Genomic DNA, 19,799 nt, shown 5'->3' on the forward strand with positions numbered 1-19,799 from the left:
TTCTCCGCCATCTGCTCCACGGGTAACTTCTCCAAGTGTATTGCCTTTTGTGAATAACACAGAAATTTATTTTGCTGAGAATAGTATGGATTGCTGCTTACCATCTGGAAAGGAGTATTAATTTAATGTTACTAGAAAACCGAATCACTTTAAAGAACATGCCTAACAAAAAGAATGAGAATGGAGTAATTGCAAGAAATGCATTGAAGAAATGGAAATGGAATATAGACTACATTCTGCAAATTAGATCTAAAAAAATAGTGAAATGTTCTGTAAAATAGACTTCAATGTGTAGTGCTTCTTGAGTTGTTTCCAAATATTCATTGGATTCTAAATTTCATCTCAGATGATCATATATTATTGTCGATTTTTTCATTAGTTGTTCTTTTTGTTTCTTCTGCTGGATCTTTTAGCATTTATATAGATTATGCACTACTCTCGGAAGCAAGGCAATGAACAATATTTCTTTCCAGAGGTTCCTTCAATTTGGGATCTTACTATGTTTTGATATTCTTCTAGGATCATATATATATATATATATATATCAAAGTTTAATCTAAGTCTGCATTTTTAAGCATCTTTTATGGGAAACTACCGACGGTGAATAGGAAACACTTTGTACTTTTGAATCTCATAACTTATTTGAACCTAAAAGAATTACGATAGAGATTTAATTTATCCCAATTTTGAATTTTATCTTGCAAGGTCTATGAAGAAGAATGATAGCAGGACTTGCTTTGCAGACACTGCTTCTCTCATTTGTACAGTAGCAGACACTGCTATTGTATGATTATATGATGAGGCCTATAACTAATTGACAACTTCTTTCTTGAATATTTTTTATGATTGAGATAATTCCTTCCTTTTAGTTCTAATCGCCAGTTAATTGCTCTAAGAGATCTCCTGGGAATTCTACTTTCTTTATGGATACATTAACATACACTATTTTGATTTATAGTATGAGTATTGTGATTCAAATCCTACTGTATCTTCAACTGGTCTCAGTAGTGATCACATGAAAAGAACTTTGCAGGAATTAGGAGACTTAGTAAAGCTTATGTACGGGAAAAAGGAAAAATCATTTCAAAGTTTAAATATAAGCATTTGATGAATTTGAATTGTTGATGATGGAATTCCAAAACAAGTAGTCCTAATTGTTTGTGTAGTCGTTGCCACCCTGTTTCTACTATCCACAGGGGTCTTCCCTTTGCTACAGAGGAGAACGAGGAAAAGGATATTCTAAAGGAAATAGATGGTAAAAACACAATTATAATCTTATTTATGTCTTTAGTACAATTCAAATCCTATGATGAGTTGAGTTTGATTATTCCCTAAATTCTGAATAGATGTAATTTACTATAGTTTTCTAATTGTCTTCTCTATTCCTCTTAATTGTATTTTCCAACTGCATGAGGTAAATATCTCTCGCTCTCTCTGTCAAATAACAGTGTTACATTTTCCTATTAACTTTGGGTCATATGATTGTGCTGCGATTAAATTTAGAAGACTGGATGCAGATTATCAATTTCAATGTCAGTTCTCCTTTCTATCGAGTTCTTGCATATAACTTCTCCATCTTCTTTTTCCATCTATTGCTATAATCTGGCATATAGCGTTTTTCACTGTCTTCTGGTTATTATTAGTCATACTCGACTCAATTTTGGCTAAATGGAATTAACCGACATTGTTTGTGAAGAAAGACATTATCGAATGTTGTGCCATGCCATAAATTTGATATCTGGGATACTAAAGAGCAATTAGTTGCAATTGATGTGGCTTGAACTGTTTGATGGAATGGTCATATAATATGATCCTTTGTGTTAGCCGAGTAGCTGCTTAGCGTGTTTCCAACATATTATTTCACGTGTGCTACTTACATATTATTTAGCGCCTTGCAGCAGGATTGCAGTAATTACAAGAGGACAGGGAGGAGCAGGGAATCGAAAAGAAAAGAAATCACAAACAGTGTATTTATTTTATTTTCATGCTTCAAATTAGACCTGTGTGTTTTCTCATACTTAATATTACTGTTATCAAATTGGTGCTGAAATGAACTTGTGGATTTACTGAATGTATCTCACCGTTATTGTGTTGTGACTAGGTAAGTAGATGTCTAATTTCTCAGAGGAAGAGTTAGAGCACTTACTTCGACGTCAAAGCACTGGGTTCTCTAGAGGAAACTTCACAAACAGGAGAGTCATGTTGTACAAATGTGGACGATGGGAAGCTTCGATAGGGTTCTCTGAAAGAAGTGACTAACCACTTATCTCACCATAGCTTCGGAATATCATAATATCATCGACATAGTTGTTAAAAAGCTTTCTTGGTATATTATGATGTCATTATACGAACCATTTTGAATTATTGTCGAGTCGTAAATGTAGAGTAGAAGTACAACAAAAGTTGTGAGGGATTTGAAGACATATAAAGGAACTATATCTCTTATTAATTAACCTCAGCATGGAGGACAACAAACTAGGCTTCAAGGTGGAGAAGTTGTCCATGATTCAAGGCTCGCCACATGTTTGAACTCCACAGATCTTTAATTTTTGACATAAAGTTAAGTGTACAAAATTGACAAGAATAGAGGAAACAAAGATTGATTATTCACGACGTATCATTCATATTTGTTTCTTACAAGAATTGGCCTTTATGTTATTTTATTCATGAATATTAGCTTAAGCATCATTTGTAATAAGACTGATTCAGAAAACTGAGAATATAAAATTTGTAATATGTCACACATGGTTTATGTACATTTATTTCTATTATCTCTCTCCGCTCTTTTTTTTTCTTTGAAGTGATCCGCGCATAGCGCGGGTACGTATACTAGTTAATATTAATACAAGTATAGGTAAACTAGTAAAAATACGGGGAATATAATTAATACAAGATGTATTTTTTATGTAAATTTTTATTACTTATTTATGTTTAAGAGGAACCCATTCTTACTTTTAATTGTTATACTCAATTGTTTTTTTTAGTGTAAATATCGGTGTGTGTAAGGTAATTATTCAATTTTTTTCAATTTATTAATTGATAACTTAAACTCATAAATGGTATACAATACCATATTACTTTACATTGATAATGTAACAATATTAATTTATCATTGCATATAACTAAATTATGTAACTTATACGGCTCTCATAATCCAAGATTTGAAGTTTATGAGTTTAGAATTTTAGTCTTAAATTACAGGATTTAAATTAACAATTTGTACATATTAAATATGCCTCAACATTTAGGCCAAAGCTACCGCTCCCAAATGTCTCAAAAAAATGTAATTGGTATTGAATTCGCATGGTTCTCATAAGTCATAACCTGTGTGGCAGTATCCCCCAGTGACTCTAAATTTCATCTAAAACTTTCAAAATATTTGATATTGTTTATTTGACTGGAGTATTTATACTTTTTGATAAATTTTAAGTTTTAATTCAAAAAAAAAAAAAAAGAGTGTTAATTATATTTTTTTCTTTTCACCTCGTTAACTGTTATCCAAATAGGGCCCAGAGATGAGTTAAACGTCACACGTGCAATCTTCATTGGCTGAAAAGCGAATATTTATTTGGCGTTTGATCTTGTGTTTTGATTGGTTGGTGATGTAGTTATGTGACCGCCAAGTAACTTAGTCATTTCACTTCATTTTCTCTCCTTTTGTTAACATGAACATGAAAAGGCAATTTCTTGTAGGAGTTATTTTTAATTGAGGTATTAAAATTACTCTTATATCCCTCTCTCTGCATTGTATTTGCATAAAGCACCAAATTAGTTAAGTAGGCGTTTGGCCATAGAAACAAAGATTTTTTTGGAATTTTTAAAGTCGGGGTTGAAGTTGTGGTTAGCCATAATTTTTACAAATAATATTTGGTCGTTGAAATGTACTTTTTCTAAAAAATATATGAAATATGATATATACCCCCAATTTCTAACAACTAGCAAAATCACTCAAAGCAATTAATAAACATAAATGGTGCATAAACATTGCCCTATCAACCCCACGTTGCTCTTGTACTCCAGACAAAACCCAACAAGAACTAGACTAAGTAGTTGTAAAAATAAACACTTTTATAAAATTAGTTGTAAAAATAAACACTTTGAGGGTCCTCTTTATAAAAATAAAAACTTTTAGGGTAAAATTGAAAGAGAAAAGTAAAAGTAATGATCCAAAACAGAAAATGAAAAAAGTGAAAAATAAGGTTTTGGTTATTTTTCAAATTTCAAATACAACTCCAAATTATATTTAGAATTTTATGACCAAACTCTAACTTTTTTTAAATTAAAAAAAAATCGGAAAAAAGTAAATAATTGTCATGGCAAGTGGGCTCTAATTCGATAGTATTCGTTTTTTTGAAGTGTGAGGAGAAAAAAAACAAATAGAAGATAACAAGTCAATTTTAACAAACTATCAAGACAAAGTAATTAGTTTTTGTTTTTTCCCCTTTTATTTTTTGTTTTCAAATCGATGTCAAGTATTCGCATTAGAGCCCGATTATATTAGGATTCGTGCTGGTGGGGCCCTTTTCTAAGGGAGTGTTCCCTATCAAGAGTTTTCTCATACCCAAAGCTCGAACCTGAGACGTCTAATTAACAGATGAGCAGCCCATCCACTGCGCCACATCTTTTTGTGGTTTTATTCTTTCCCATTTTTAAATAACTATCGAAGTTATGTGGCTAGGATTTTATCCTTCAAATTTAGTATTTGCTCGTAAAATCACTATTCTACATTAATACTACTATATTATTATTACTTGCTCGCATAGTATATTTCATTAATATAACAAGTGAAACCTAATTTTGTTATAGTATCAATGTAATTGCCGATTTCAACTTACCGAGGGCATGACCTTAGATAGGAGGTTATGGAGGACTCAAATTAGGATAGAAGGCTAGGTTGCTTATCCTTTCACCCTAGTAGTTGTAGTTTTGCTCATTCGATTTCTGCTTATATTTGTTGGGCCTTTGTACTTTGATTATCTTATTTATCTATGGTAGCTAATGCTCATTTCTTTCCGGACTGTTCTATCATGACTTTCTCGCTTTTGTTATTCCTCGTTTTCATATTGTTTTTGATATGCTTGTCCTTATCTGACTTTTTGTCTTGTTTTGCTTTCTTGAGTCGAGGGTCTTTCGGAAACAACCGCCCTACCTTTCAAGGTGGGGGGTAGGTATGCGTACACTCTACCCTCCCCAGACCCCACATTGTGGAATTCTATTGGGCTTGTTGTTGTTGTTGTTGTTGTATCAATGTAATTGCCTTTATATTTTTTTAACGAGGATAAAGTATGTTGTATGATAAGCATGAGTACTTATGTTTTCTATCGTTACAAACAAAGATAAGATCATAAAAATATATTTTTTGAGAAAAAATGATTACAGTTAGTTGGTATGTTTCATTAATACTAGTTTCTCAACACGCGTGTTGCACGTGTATGTCAAGTGTAGCATCCGAGTGCTATAAAATATTATTAAGCCGAAATTTTTTTCAAGTGAAACTTAATTTTGTTATAGTATCGATGTAATTGTTTTTATGTTTTTTTGACGAAGAAAAAGTATGTTGCGTGATGAGCACGTGTACTCGTGTTTTCTATCGTTACAAACAAAGGTAAGATCATAAAAATAGATTTTTTGAGAAAAAAATAATACAGTTAGTTGGCATATTTTACTAATACTAGTTTCTCGACACGTGCGTTGCACGTGTATGCCGAGTGTAGCATCCTAGTGCTTTAAGATATTATCAAGACAGGGATGAGTAATAATTATACATAAAAGAATGAAAAAAAAAATTACAAGTGAAACTTAATTGGCCAAAGTCATAGATAGACCCTCAAACTTGTCCATATTTTCCACTTGGACCCCTCAACCGAGCCGCGTACCATATGAACCCTTGAAGACAGCCTTTATTGTGCCACTTTGACCCGTCGGTCCAGCTTGGCATTTAAAGAATTAGGCGTGTTGGCACGCGCCGCCTACGTGTATAAGCCTCCCAATTAAATGTTGCCATGTCAATTAGTAAGCCACATAACCACGGGCCAAACCGGTTAAAAAAAAAGTTAACCCGTTTAATTTTTATACCTGCACAAATCAGTACCCGATCATTTTCCCTCGTCAAAGTCCATTTCTCTTCCTTTGATTTTTCACCTCCTAAATTCATCCTAATTCAAACCCTAAATTCGTCTATTTTGACTGTAGAATTCGACACAGTGTTGTTCGTTACCCCCAATTCTCACGCATACGTTGTTCGTTACCCCCAAAATAAACCCTAAGTTTTCATCTGGTTGATTTTGTGTGTTGGAGTCATAGTTTTTCTGTGGGTTTGGAAGGTTTTTCTGTGGGTTTTGAAGGTTTTTCTGTGCATTTCTGTGGGTTAAAGGTAACTTTTGCTTTAGCCTTTTATTGTTGTCAAAATATTTAGTGGATGGTATTGTTGTTATTCCGTGCAAAATTAGGGTTTTTAAAAACTATCGACATTATTAAATACTAGATACGTCAGATATTATTGAGGTCCATTTTCACCATGGTGGTAACTTTACAATGGGCCCTAACCCCATATATGTTGATGAGAAGGATGTTGTAATTGCTGATATTGACAAAGACCATTTCTCTTTATTCGAGCTACTGTTTTATACAAAAAAAAATTGGATATAATTTAGTGGGTGGTTTCTTTTACTTTGACTTAATAAGTAAAACTTTCGTCCAAGTGATGACTGATGCCGAATTGTTAAATATTGTGAGTGGTTTGAAAGTTGGTGATGTGTTACATTTTTATATTTCACATGTGTGTGAAAACCCTGAGGTGGTGGAAGATGTGGGCCCTACTGGACTTATTTGTGGGTTAGAGGTAAATGATGCATCTAGGGCAACAATTGATAGTGATATAAATACTGGGGCTGGAGAAAACATAGAAAACCCTAAAGAAAGAGAAGAGGTTGAAGAGAGAGGGTCTGTAAATGTTCCTAATGTTGAAGAGAGATGGTCTGTAAATGTTCCTAATGTTGAAGAGAGAGGGTCAACTGTTGAAGTTGAAGAGGAAGTGAATGATGAACAAACTGATGATGGAGACTCATTTTTGGATAGTAGTGAGGCAGATCTGGATAAAATACCAGATGAAGATGATAGTGAAGCCGATGAAGAGTTAATTTCTTTAAGGAATGAAAGGAGAAGTAAACTGAAGAAGCAAATACCAAGGAGAAAGGAACCTGTTGTCACTGCTGAGATTCCCCTAGGTGAGGGAAAAATAGATAGAGGCTTTGAAGATATTGGAAAGAACAAGGCCTCCAAATACAATGGATGCTTAGCAGGGGATGAGCAGTATATTGATAGTTCTGCTGAAGAGTATAGTGAAGATTCAGATGATGAGCTGGATGTGGATGCTGAACCTGGTGTTGACTTGCCAAGTAGAAGGAAGAGCAACAAATTAAGGTATGATCCGGATTGTGTGGTTAGTATTTTTGAGCTAGGCATGGTATTTGAGAATGCTGAAGTATTTAGAAAGGCAGTAGCTAATTGTGCTGTTGAATACCATGTTCAATTGAAACTTAAACCAAACGAGCAGAAGAAAGTGAGGTGTAGGTGTAAGTCCAAGATTTGCAATTGGAGGTTGTATGCTAGTGTTGATAAAAAATCAGGGGATTTTATGGTGAAAACTTACCATCCAATTCACAAGTGCACTCCACTTAACAAGAATAAGATGTGCAATGCTAAGTTCATATCCAACAGATTTAGGGATAGGATCACTTCTCAACCTACTATTAGAATTTGGGAAATTCAGGACTTGGTTAAAGACCAGTTAGGGTTGTATGTTGGTAGAACTATATGTCATAGGGCAAAACAAATAGTGCTTAATAAGTTTATGGGGGATTGGAGGGAGGAGTTTGCAAGACTTTGTGATTATGCAGAACAAATCATTTTGAGTAATCCTGGTAACACTTGCATAGTGAAAACAAACAGAGAAAGTCAGCCTGGAATGAACTTGTTTAAGTATTTTTATGTTTGTTTTGATGCAATGAAAAGGGGCTGGTTGGAGGGATGCAGGAAAATTATTGGGTTTGATGGTTGCTTCCTAAAAGGTGCATGTAAGGGTGAACTTCTGGTGGCTGTTGGAAAAAATGGGAATCAACAGATGTTTCCCATTGCTTGGGCTGTCATTGACAATGAGTCAAAAGAGTCATGAACATGGTTTATTCAGAACTTAATCAATGATTTGGGGCTGGGAATTGGAGATGGAATTACAGTAATGTCAGACATGCAAAAGGTAATTTTACTAACTTTTTTTGCATTGTTAACCTAGTTTGTTGATTTATTTTAGTTTTAACACCTTATTATTAAGAACTGCTCCTAACATTTGATTTTTCTTCTAGGGTGGAAGTGGTAGAGGAAGTGGTCAATCAAGCTCTGCACAGAAAAGGCCTATAGGAAGTGGTGAATCAAGCTGTGCACACAAAAGGCCTACAGGAAGTGGTGAATTAGTTGGGTTGAAAAGGGGTAGAGGAAGTGGTCAATCAAGTTCTGCACAGAAAAGGCCTAAAAATGCAGGCCTTGGATGCTACATAAACCCAACAACTGGAAGAACTGTCATTAATGTAAGGATTCATTGTTTGCAATCTAGCATTTACCACTTTGTTAAGTTAATCTAATTTATTTTTGTGTCAATTGCAGCCTGGTAGTTCAAGTGAGAGAGTTGTCAGGCACGGGACTATGAGGGACACCAGTGCAGTTAACATTGATCTTGGATTTAAACCTCCTGGTCTGAAGTTCCAAGGTAAAAGTGCTGTCACAACCACACAGCTACAACAACAGTCTAGAAACAGGAGAAATATAACCACCAACAAGCCTTCTACCCAACCAGAAGCAAAGAAGAAGCCAATTTGGAAATCCTGAATGTTTGTTCAAACAATTTAGTTCTGCATCTATTGTGAAACAATTTGGCAGTTTTAGCCAAGTATTTTTATGTGTCTTATGTCCTTTGCATGAAACTGTTATTTTGCATGTAACTGTTATTTTGATGGCTAGCCGAGTACTTCTATTAAATGTAACTATTTTTTTTGATTAGTTAAATGGTAGTTGGATGGGGGTTGAATGAAGAGTAATTTAATGGGGGTTGAATGAATTAATTGGAGTAATTGAATGGTTGAATGGTTCAATGAATGCTGGAGTAATTGAATGGTTGAATGAGTTAGTTGGAGTAATGGAATGGCTGAATTAGTTGGAGTAATTGAATGTTGTATTACCCCTATATAAATTACCTTCATAGTCTTCCATTTTACTATCCAACAACCACACAAACGAATTCACTCACAGTCTTTCAAACAAAATGCATCATATCCAGCATTACACTATTGGTTGGTTTGAGAAAACATTGACCAAATCCTATATACAAAACGATGATTTCGTAAGTTTTTTAGCTTTTGTATACCATTGTTTTGTTATTTCTTTTAATATTACTTGTTTGTGTAGATTCTTCCAACTATGGATGCTCTTCCACAAGATGACAAAGAAGCCGTTGTTTTATACGACACAACCGCTTTCAAAATGAAATACAAGATCGGTCGAAAGGCGCGCCTCAACAATGGATGGAAAGAGTTTGTTTATGCAAAAGGTCTAAGGGAAGGGGATGAGTTGCGTTTTGAAGTTTGTTATCTACAGGATCGCCTCTACTTCATTGTTACTAAAGTGGAGGAGCCGGAGATCATAGATGTTGATAGGTCGTCTCTTTCTATTTATGAAAAATGAAGTTTGGTTTGGTTTGATTTGTTTTGTTTTGTTTTCGTTTACTTAATGACGTATGGTTTTGATTTATGTTAGTTTCCAAATATATATTCATTCGATTCATAAAAGTGTGGCCATATACAATTACACAAAATCACAAAATTTGGCCAACTTTGTGAGTCCCTAAAACAGTCCCTTAAACTGTCCATAATTACTAAAATTACTACTATAATTACTAAAACTAAAACTATAATTACTAAAACTAATTATAATTACTGGAATTTAACCTACTATAATTACTAAAACTAAACATCAACGACTACAATGCCAAAACTGGAACCAAATTGCAAACAACAACACCACACCAAACACCAATTTCTTCCGAGTTCGTCTTGCACGAGCCTTTTCTTCCTCAAAAGCTTTAACCCTCTTCAACAACTCATAAATGACTTTATTCGCTTGCTCGGGATGCCTTGGTTCGTACCAATTGAAGTAATTACATCCACCTCTAGCCTTCAAAGAATAAAAAGAAAAAGCTTTATGAATCAATTACGAGGAAGAATTAAGTAATGAAATAACCCATAACAAGTATACGCTTACCTCATCAATTGGGCACGAAAAAAATCTCCTTCCGGGATTATTTGGACTCCATGAAATTTTCAATTCGCAAATACGCCCACATCGGCAAAATTCGATTCTTGAAGCGTTAGCCATTGTTGAAGCAAGATTAAAAGCAAACAAGAGAGATAGATTAGAAAAAAATTTGGAGCAACAATTACTTTGACTGAAAATAAAAAAAAAAATTGGAGCAGCAATGGTTTTTAGAGTATTTAGGGTTTAATATTATGAATTGGGGAAGAAGATGATATATTTAAAAGTGGGTGGGGCAAATATAAACGTTGCTGGGTCCATTTGACCGTTATTTTTGTCCAGCTCGGACTGTTTAATGAGCCTCACGCGTGAAAATTTCGTCCACTGCACGCGTTGTGCCAAGTTGGATCGACGGGTCAAAGTGGCACAATAAAGGCTGTCTTCAAGGGTTCATATGGTACGCGGCTCGGTTGAGGGGTCCAAGTGGAAACATGGACAAGTTTGAGGGTCTATCTATGACTTTGGCCAACTTAATTTTGTTATAGTAGCGATGTAATTGCTTTTATGTTTTTTTGATGAGGATAAAGTATGTTGCATGATAAGCGTGTGTACTCATGTTTTCTATCGTTACAAACAAAGATAAGATCATAAAAATAAACTTTTTGAGAAAAAAATGATTACAGTTAGTTGGTATATTTCATTAATACTAGTTTATCGACACGTGTGTTGCACGTGTATGCCGAGTGTAGCATCCCAATGCTATAAGAAATTATTAAGACATGGTTGAGTAATAATTATAAATAAAAGAATGACCAAATTTTTTACAAGTGAAACTTAATTTTGTTATAGTATCGATGTCATTGCCTTTATGTTTTTTGGACGAGGATCAAGTATGTTGCATGATAAGCACGTGTACTTATGTTTTCTATCGTTACAAACAAAGATAAGATAAAAATAAGATTTTTTGAAGAAAAAATGAGTACAATTAGTTGGTTTTACCGTTAATGTCCATCAACAAAATCACCACCTTTTTTTTTTTACGACTATACATTATTTTGTTTTATGTTTAAGAGAATGTAATTTATCCTTTGCATAATGTATCAATATCCAGTGATTGAGTATTTTGCTCTCACTTTCTTTCAAATAAAATACATATATGTATTTATGTATTACTTTAAAGAAAGTAATTTATTGAATAAAAGTATAATAGTGTGTTAAGAATAAACTGATAAAAGCATATAAAATGATAATGATACTTTAAAGTTTTAAGATAAGCCCCATCACTTTAAAGTAAAGAATCATGCTAAATAAATAGAAAGGCTGAGCCTGTTTTCAACAACCATTCATCAATGTAACTAAGGAGTGGTATGTAAGACAAATGGATTATTTGCCATATTTATTTTTCTAATTTTAAACTAAACAAATATTTGTATGGATTTAAATTGCATGTAATGGTAGCTTAAATACCTCTATTAACACTATTAGTGAATTTAATTTATATGATAGGTTATATTAGGTAATTATGGATAAATCTATTGATAAATATTACGTAATTGAATATTTAATATATTAAGGAATTGCACAAGGAAAGGTCCACTTCAATCACAATCAAGTCATCAAATAAGTTGATTATTCATCAATTCCAGCTTGTCTTTTTTCTATTTAAAATTTTAGTTACTCATCGTGCACATATTTTAATGTTATCCATATTATTTGAAACAACAACAACAACAACAACCCAGTGAAATCCACATCGTGGGGTCTGGGGAGGGTAGAGTGTACGCAGACCTTACTCCTACCAAGGTAGGACGGCTGCTTCCGAAAGACCCTCGGCTCAATAAAAGCATAAAAAGAAGTCAGATAAGGTTAAGAGAATCAAAACGATATGAAATGAAATAATGCAAGCGACACAGATAACACAGGATAATCAAAGCACAGAAAATAACAAATAATAGCAGAATTCATATTATTTGAAACAATCGATCCTAATTGCTAAGGATGGACGTGCGTTCCAGGAACTAATACTAGATATATTACTATTATTTGCTCACCTTTTACACTGTATTTCACTAATATAACAAGTGAAACTTAATTATGTTATAGTATCGATATCATTGCCTTTATGTTTTTTTTTTTGACAAGAATCAAGTATGTTGCATGATCAGCACGTGTATTCCTTTTTTCTAACATTACAAACAAAGATAAGATCATAAAAAATAGATATTTTGAAGAAAAAAAATATTAAAGTTAGGCGGTTTTACAGTTAATTGAACATCAACAATATCACCAATTTTTCTTCTTCTTAATACTATACATTTTTTGTTTTATTTTTAAGAGAAAGTGATTTCTCCTTTACCGGATGTGTCAATATCAAGTAATTGAGTATTTTACTATTCTTTCAAATAATACATATATGTATTTATGTATTACTTTAAATAAAGTAATTTATTGAATAAAAGTATATAGTATGATAAGGAATACACGGATAAAAGCATATAAGACGATAATGCCCTTTTAAGTTTTAAGACAAGCCCCATCACTTTAAAGTAAAGAATCATGCTAAATAAATTGAAAGGTTGAACCTTTTCTCAACAACAATTCATCAATGTAACTAAGGAGTGATATGTTAGACAAATGGATTATTTGCCACATTTATTTATCTAATTTTAAACTAAACAAATATTTGTATGGATTTAAATTGTATGTAATGGTAGCTTAATTACCTCTATTTACACTATTAGCGAATTTTGACTTGTGATAAAAAGTCTGTTATCGTTTTTAATAAAGATATCAATTACGTAATATTTATCAATAGACTTACCTGTAATTACCTAATATAACCTATCATAATAATATCTTTTCATCATTTGTGCATTAAGCTTTATTTTTATCAAATGTATTCGGTATCCAAATTTAACAAAAGAATCCAAATGTCTAATAAGAAAAGCATACATCTATATATTTAACCTCAAATAAATATTATCTATTGTATTATAATTCATCTTTTGTGGACTAATTTTTGAAAAATGCATAAAAGGTCCGATTTTTTTTTTTTATTCAAATCATAAGATTGCAAGAGATCTCATTTTTTCGTAATTTTTTAGTAACTTATGAGAGCTCTTGTAACCGTATATTAAAAACCACCATGGCAAATCTGTGGTTAAGTTGTAAGGAGAGGTTGATAAGCAAATGTTTAATGTATAGTTAACATATTTACATCATTTTATTTTTATTTTTTTGGCTCTCTATAATCAGAACCAATCAAATTTCTTTCTTAAAAAATAAAATAATAATTAATATGATCTTCAAAATTTTGTGTCATTCCAACTGGTTTTTCAACATACCATCTTTCTTTCTTCACATCTCTCCTCTCTCTCTAAAAACCCTAATTTCAACTCCTTTCTTTCATGCCTTGTAAAATGACAAGATCAGGTATTTATCTTTATGTGATTTTCATTACATTGAATTATGGGGTCTTCAGATTAATTGCAAATAAAAAATTGTGACAAAAAAAAAAACATCTAAGGAGCTAAGTTCAATTAGATTTGCATAATTCTCTTGAATCAACTGCTAATTATCTTGGATTATGGTGAATTATGTTTAAATTCTCTGTTTTTAATCTTAAAAAGTTGGAAATTCTTGAACTTGATTCATTTTTCATATTTCTTTGGTCTGTTGGGTTATTTTTATGATTCTTGATTATGGGTTTGAATTGAATTTTGGATTTTCTGTTTGATTTGGATTGAATTGCATGAAAAGATTAGGTTTTTGGTAGCTCTAGGGTTAATAAAATGTGAATCTTATGTAGGGTTTGAAAATAACAAGCTGCCAGCTGGTTTTGTTTTTTAGTTTTGTGCTAAAGGTGTGATCTTTAATGTTGTGTTTGTAGTTTGAAAGTGTGTAGATGTAAAAAAAGAAAAAGATGGAAGCTAATGTATGTGATATCAATCACTTGGATGCTGATGTGCTTTTGCCTCCGCGAAAACGGCTTCTTGCTGGATTGAAGAAGCAGAATTCTGATGTTTACTCATCTACCCCATCCCCGCCAACTGTTAGTAGTCCTGGATGCGAGTTTGATATCCGTCTTAATAATCTATTGAAATCTCATTTTGGTGACTCTAATCGATCGAATGAGGAGATCGCGGAGGCCTCAAGATTGGCGGCTGTAGAAGCTGCGAAGGCTGCAAAAGCTGCAAGAGCCATTGCAGAAGAGAAAGCTGCGAAAGCAGCAAAGGCTGTGGCTGCTGCTAAGAGTGCTCTAGCATTGGTTGCTACTTTCTCTGATGAAGGAGCGACAAGTAAGGACAAACATATGAAGAGGAATAAGATGAAAAAGCATGTTCCTGTTCAGATGCTGTACAATAATAAGAAAAAGGGGACTGATAATTGTAGAACAGATGAAGAGTTAGCTCGGACGTTGCATAGGGCCATAAATAGCTCTCCGAGAATTTTGAAGAACTCAACCCCTGACTCAAGAAATCAAAAACACAAGAGGCTGAAGAGGTCTTCTCCTGAAAAAACTAAAAGTACATCCCTGGAAGGAAACCACCCTTCCACGAGCAATGGGAATGGTTTTGCTAGAGAAAGAGAGTGTGATGGGCCTATCTCAGAGAAAGACCTTGTTAGAGTAGATTTAAACACAACAAATAAAGCTGACCACACAAAGATGAAAAATGGGGAAGCCTCACAATCTAGTAAAGCTGACTATGTAAATACAGAAAACAAGGAAAGAGAATCAATTATATCAAAGGAGAAATTTGGGGATTCTGTAAATGATAATTGCAGCATTGGGAGAAAGAAGGGAAGGCTTAAGCAGAAAAAATTACCCCTCAGCATTTGCAGCTTCAGGGATCAAGCAAGCCCTAAAGAGGATTTGAAATCTAAGAGTTCATTGTCATTCGATGAGAACATCAGCAAAGGTACTACCAGTAATAATCCCGTGTTTCCTCTTGAGAGGGCATCAATGTGGAAGTGTCAAGCATTCAAGGCACCTGCATGTGTTGAACAAAATAAGGTGATGCAGTCATAGTCTTGGTATTTTTCGTTTCAAGAAGTGCGGCTACCGTGATGGGACTTGTAGTCTGAGGTAGTGTCATGTATGTTTTTTTCCTTCTTTTTTGAGTTAAGGCCTAATTCCATCCAGTTTCTTTTTTGCTTGTTATGGGCATTGTAATGTTTTGAACACACCATTGTGTATATTTTGATATTTAATTGCTTACATATTCTGTATTGCACATGAAAGATGCCACCTATACTTTTGTCTTGCAAGTGGCAGCAGAGACAGAAATAAGATGGAGAGACAATTCAGAATTTTCAGACAGTTTCCTGTTTACTCAATTCATGTGTGAAAAGAGTCTTCGAAGGCCCATGAGCTCTTTTAACATTGGCCTATAAGAACTCTGGAAACCAACTTTACTCGTCATATGATATTGGTTCGTCGCCCATCCAGATTACACATGTCCACATAGCTACTTTCTAATTTTCTGTTTTAGGGTCTCGCTTTGACTAAGAGAGTTTTGGTTGATGAATGAAATCAGATTTCACTTTCATCACATTTTTTGTCGCATTGATAGGATGTTGTCGGCTTATAAGTGCCATTCCAGGTACTTTTGTCACTGATGAATGTTTGGAGTCATCATCAGTAACTCTGAAGGTGTATTAGTGGTAAAAGGGATTATCAAAGGAGGATCTTCCTTTAATGAGTCTGACTGTGATCTAATTTCTGATGCAGCTTTGTAAAAAGTTGGCTCTGTTTTTCTTGTTGCCTTTTAGGACTTTGGTCCGGAAGTTCTCAAGCAGTCCTTTTTGACACTATTTTGGCATGCATAATGACTTGAATCTTGTTTCAATTTCTTCAAAATTATAGAGCGGTCGAGATGTGTTGGCCAAGCAAAACCATTATGTAAATGGCTAAACTTGGAGTATGTGAAAATTTTGCGCGTGATTGTTGGTCATATTTTCACCTGTGATTGCCAGTGTCAGTAGCTGTTTATGCCTTTTTTTTACATACTTATGTTTTCTCTATTGATAGTTTTGTTGTTTGTAGTTCTTCTTCATCATATCTTTTAAATCCATAGAGTGACTATTCTGCTTCATTTATTTGGTTGAAAGAGCTACTGTAAGGGTTTTTTTTTTTTTTCCTGCTATTTTTGCTAACCTAGTAAGCTACCCGTTTTTGACTTCTTTCTAAATGCACAGGATTTGGGTGTAGAGTCTGTTTGGTCTTTTTGAATATACATACTTCCAAATTGGACTTGCCCTAGTTTCCATATTATTTCCTTATTGCTCTGTTTTAGGAGAAATGAACTTGCTTCTTTCAAACGATTTAGTTGCTTTTTGTCATGGAAAAGAGGATGGTATAAAAGGTTGGTATAGTAATTAACGTTCCAGTTGATTTCTTCACATCTGCCTGAATCTTGGTGGACAAAGTTACTCGATATCTATGCTGACGGAGATACTAGGGACCCTATGAATTAGTTGGGGAACGTGCTAATGGCCGGACGTCACCTTTATCCAAAAAATAAATAAAAGTAATTAACATTCAGGCTTGAGGGGAATCATCCTTTGTCCCGTGAGGAACTTCAATTTTAGGGTGTGTTCGGTAGGGAGAAAAATGTTTTCCTGAAAAATGTGTTTTTGGAAAATAAGCGAATTTTTACTTATTTTCTCATGTTCGATTGCGTAGTGAAAAAATAAGTGAATTTCTTACTTATTTTCTTATATTTGGTTGGTTGGTAGAAAATATTTTTTGGAAAATACTCACCCTAGCCCCATCAACCCCACCCCAACCCCCGCACCCATCCCCACCACCCACCCCAAGCACCCATCCCCACCACTCACCCCAAACACCCACCCCTAACCAAATCCCACCCCAACCAACCACCACTCCCTAATGCACTTCCTCTTCACCCACCCCTACCCCACACCACCACTCCATCCAACCCTCTCACCCATCCACCCCCTCCCAAATTTTCTATTTCATACATTTTATTTTACTTTTATAAAAAATGAAAAAATTTCTCTTACCCACCCACCACCCACTATCCCTCACCACCACCACCACCACCCCCCAACTACAACCCACCTACCCCACACCAAATTTAACCATGCAAATTTTCTATTTTTATAAATTTTTTATAAAGGTAAAATTTAAATATGAAGTAGAAAATTCGGAGGGGGAGGGGGAGGGGGGTGGATGTAGGAAAAAAAAATCCAATTTTTTTTTTTTGGAGGGGGTGGTTGTGTGTTGGGTGGGGGGGAAGGGGGCGTGGGTGTTGTAAAAAATAAAAAATTTCTAAAACCGTTTTTTTTAAAGAAAAATAATAATATTTTTTGAGGGGGATGGGCTGGTGTAGAAAATTTAAAAAAAAATTAAAACTTTTAAAAAGATTTTTTTTTGGAGGGGGCAGGGGGGACGGGGGTGGTGGGTGGGGATGGTGCGCGGGGTTGTGGGAGTGGTTGGGGTTTGGTGGTTGGAGGGTGGGTTGAGTGGTGGTAGGGTGGTTGGTGAAATGCCACTTGTGAACTTGTTTTCTCTGCTTTGATTAGAGAAGTCATTTTTTCTATTTTTAAGGAACTTGTTTTTCCTAAAAAATATATTTTTCAAAATTTTTGATCAAACGAGCATGAGAAAATTGGAAACCTACCGAACACACCCTCAATTTTAACCTCAAAGTTCTAAGATGGAGAAGGAATATCAAAGAATTGAAACTGTTTTTTTTTTTTTTTTATTGGAGAAATTCTGATATTCTACCGCTCAAATTCCAAAGTCCCAAGGTCTCATTCCCACTTCCACTTATGGCTTTATGTCCTTTTAACGTTATTTTCATCAGTCCAATCTCCAAAGGAAAGGCCAGAACTGAACAGTGGCAGAAAAAATATTGGTCCAATTGCTTGAAAAATGAGGGACAGCCAATTCAAAAGTAAGCATGCTATAGATAAACAAATTGAGGCTGTGATAGTGAGAGCAGCTAAAGTTTGTTCCCAGTTGGGTGAGTTGGTTACATGTTTTGCTTACTCTTTATATATATATATATAGTAAGTGTTAGATGCTTAACTGCCTTTCCAAGTCATTGTCTTGATTTTAGGTGCCACTATTACTGTTGTCCTTTCGATAAGTATACTTCCATTAGACTCATAAATAACCAATGTCGGATTAAAGTATTTTCTTTTAAAACGACGATGTCTGGGCCAACAGATTAGAGTATTAAATGAGCCATAATAGGATTAGCAATTTTATGGATAGGTCCCAAGTACACATCATCTTGCCAACAAGTGTTTGTCAACCTGCTTTCAGCGTGGGAAATTTTTCATGCAAAACGTGTAAGTTCAACTCCGGGTGACGCGGTTCTTGGACCCCTATATATGAAGCTCGTCTCTTTGTAGTTTCAAGTAGAACAAATGAATAGTTGGAATACTTGTTTTGGGGGTTAAAGTTGACAAAATGGCCTCCATAGGGGTGGTTTTGATTTTTGGGCCCCTCTTAACATGTTTTTTTAAGTTATAGCCTCTGCTTCAGAAAATTAGCTAGGCAAAGCTTATATTACTCATTGGGCATAAGTGGTGGATATAAATTAGTTTGATGGACCTGCCAATTGACCACAAGTCATGTCTTACAGGAAAGAGCTAAAACTTATGCCCGATGGGCAGCAGAAGAAAGATTTTGTTGGAGGAAATTAGTTAAAAGGTGTCTTTACAAAAGGCATAACTTATAGCTTTTGCCTATAAGGCAGGATTTTAGGCTATTTCAAGATAGTGAATTGCTCAATTAATCACAAGTTCTGTCTTATAGGCAAAAGTTAGAATTATACCTGAGGGGCAATAAAAGTTCTTCCCAATGATTTTTTTCAAGTTAGGGTCATTTTTGGAAAATTTTGTTTAGCGGGAACAAAAATTCAAGACCAAACACTTTTAAGGACACCACATTTGCACGATTGTCCTCCAAAGGCACTGGTCTTTAATTTTTACCCCTCAAATTGTTGGTCTTTAATTTTTGCCCTTCGCTTAATATCCCGAGGTTCTGGGTTCGAATCTAGCTCAGTTAAAAAAAAAAATCACATGCGAATCCAAAACTCTATCTTGCAATTTTTTTAAAAAAAATTTGACTGAGCGAGGGTTCAAACCTGGAACTCCGCGCAAAAAACTGTGCATCATTTCCTGCTGTTTTTGGGCTTGTTTATCTTCTGTTGGAACATAGAAGGAATAATTACGGCCCAATACCAAAAGTGATCTAGTTTACCAAAATTAGCCTAACAATCCTCTTCTTACCCTAAATATCCCTTCACCAATCTAGTTTGCAGCCTAAGACCACCGCTCCATACCTTTCTCTCTCACAGCGTGCCTCTCTTCTCTCTTCTTTCTCTTCATACTACACCATCCAGACCACACAAAATCACCATAAACAGAAGAACCACCAAATCAGAACCTATATTGAAACCTATACTACACCACTGAAACCCAGCTGCTTCAATATTTTAGAACTCACCAAAAATGTTAGAATT

The 19,799-nt window shown here is 34.4% G+C and overlaps 2 protein-coding genes across 2 annotated transcripts; both read left to right on the forward strand.

Annotated features, from left to right (window-relative positions):
• Window positions 1-8,236: 8,236 nt before the first annotated feature.
• Window positions 8,237-9,801, forward strand: LOC132624416 (uncharacterized). The gene is made up of 4 exons (XM_060339200.1): window positions 8,237-8,254; window positions 8,361-8,582; window positions 8,659-9,391; window positions 9,457-9,801. The coding sequence occupies exons 1-3, from the start codon at window positions 8,237-8,239 to the stop codon at window positions 8,878-8,880; spliced, it is 462 nt and encodes a 153-aa protein (XP_060195183.1). The 3' UTR covers window positions 8,881-9,391; window positions 9,457-9,801.
• Window positions 9,802-13,576: 3,775 nt separating this feature from the next.
• LOC132622234 (uncharacterized) lies at window positions 13,577-15,521 on the forward strand. Its single transcript, XM_060336802.1, has 2 exons — window positions 13,577-13,731; window positions 14,189-15,521. Exon 2 carries the CDS (start codon window positions 14,222-14,224, stop codon window positions 15,326-15,328), a length of 1,107 nt encoding a protein of 368 aa, XP_060192785.1. The 5' UTR covers window positions 13,577-13,731; window positions 14,189-14,221; the 3' UTR covers window positions 15,329-15,521.
• The last annotated feature ends 4,278 nt before the right edge of the window (window positions 15,522-19,799 follow it).

The sequence above is a fragment of the Lycium barbarum genome, chromosome 12, assembly GCF_019175385.1.
Source record: "Lycium barbarum isolate Lr01 chromosome 12, ASM1917538v2, whole genome shotgun sequence".
NCBI lineage: Eukaryota > Viridiplantae > Streptophyta > Magnoliopsida > Solanales > Solanaceae > Lycium > Lycium barbarum.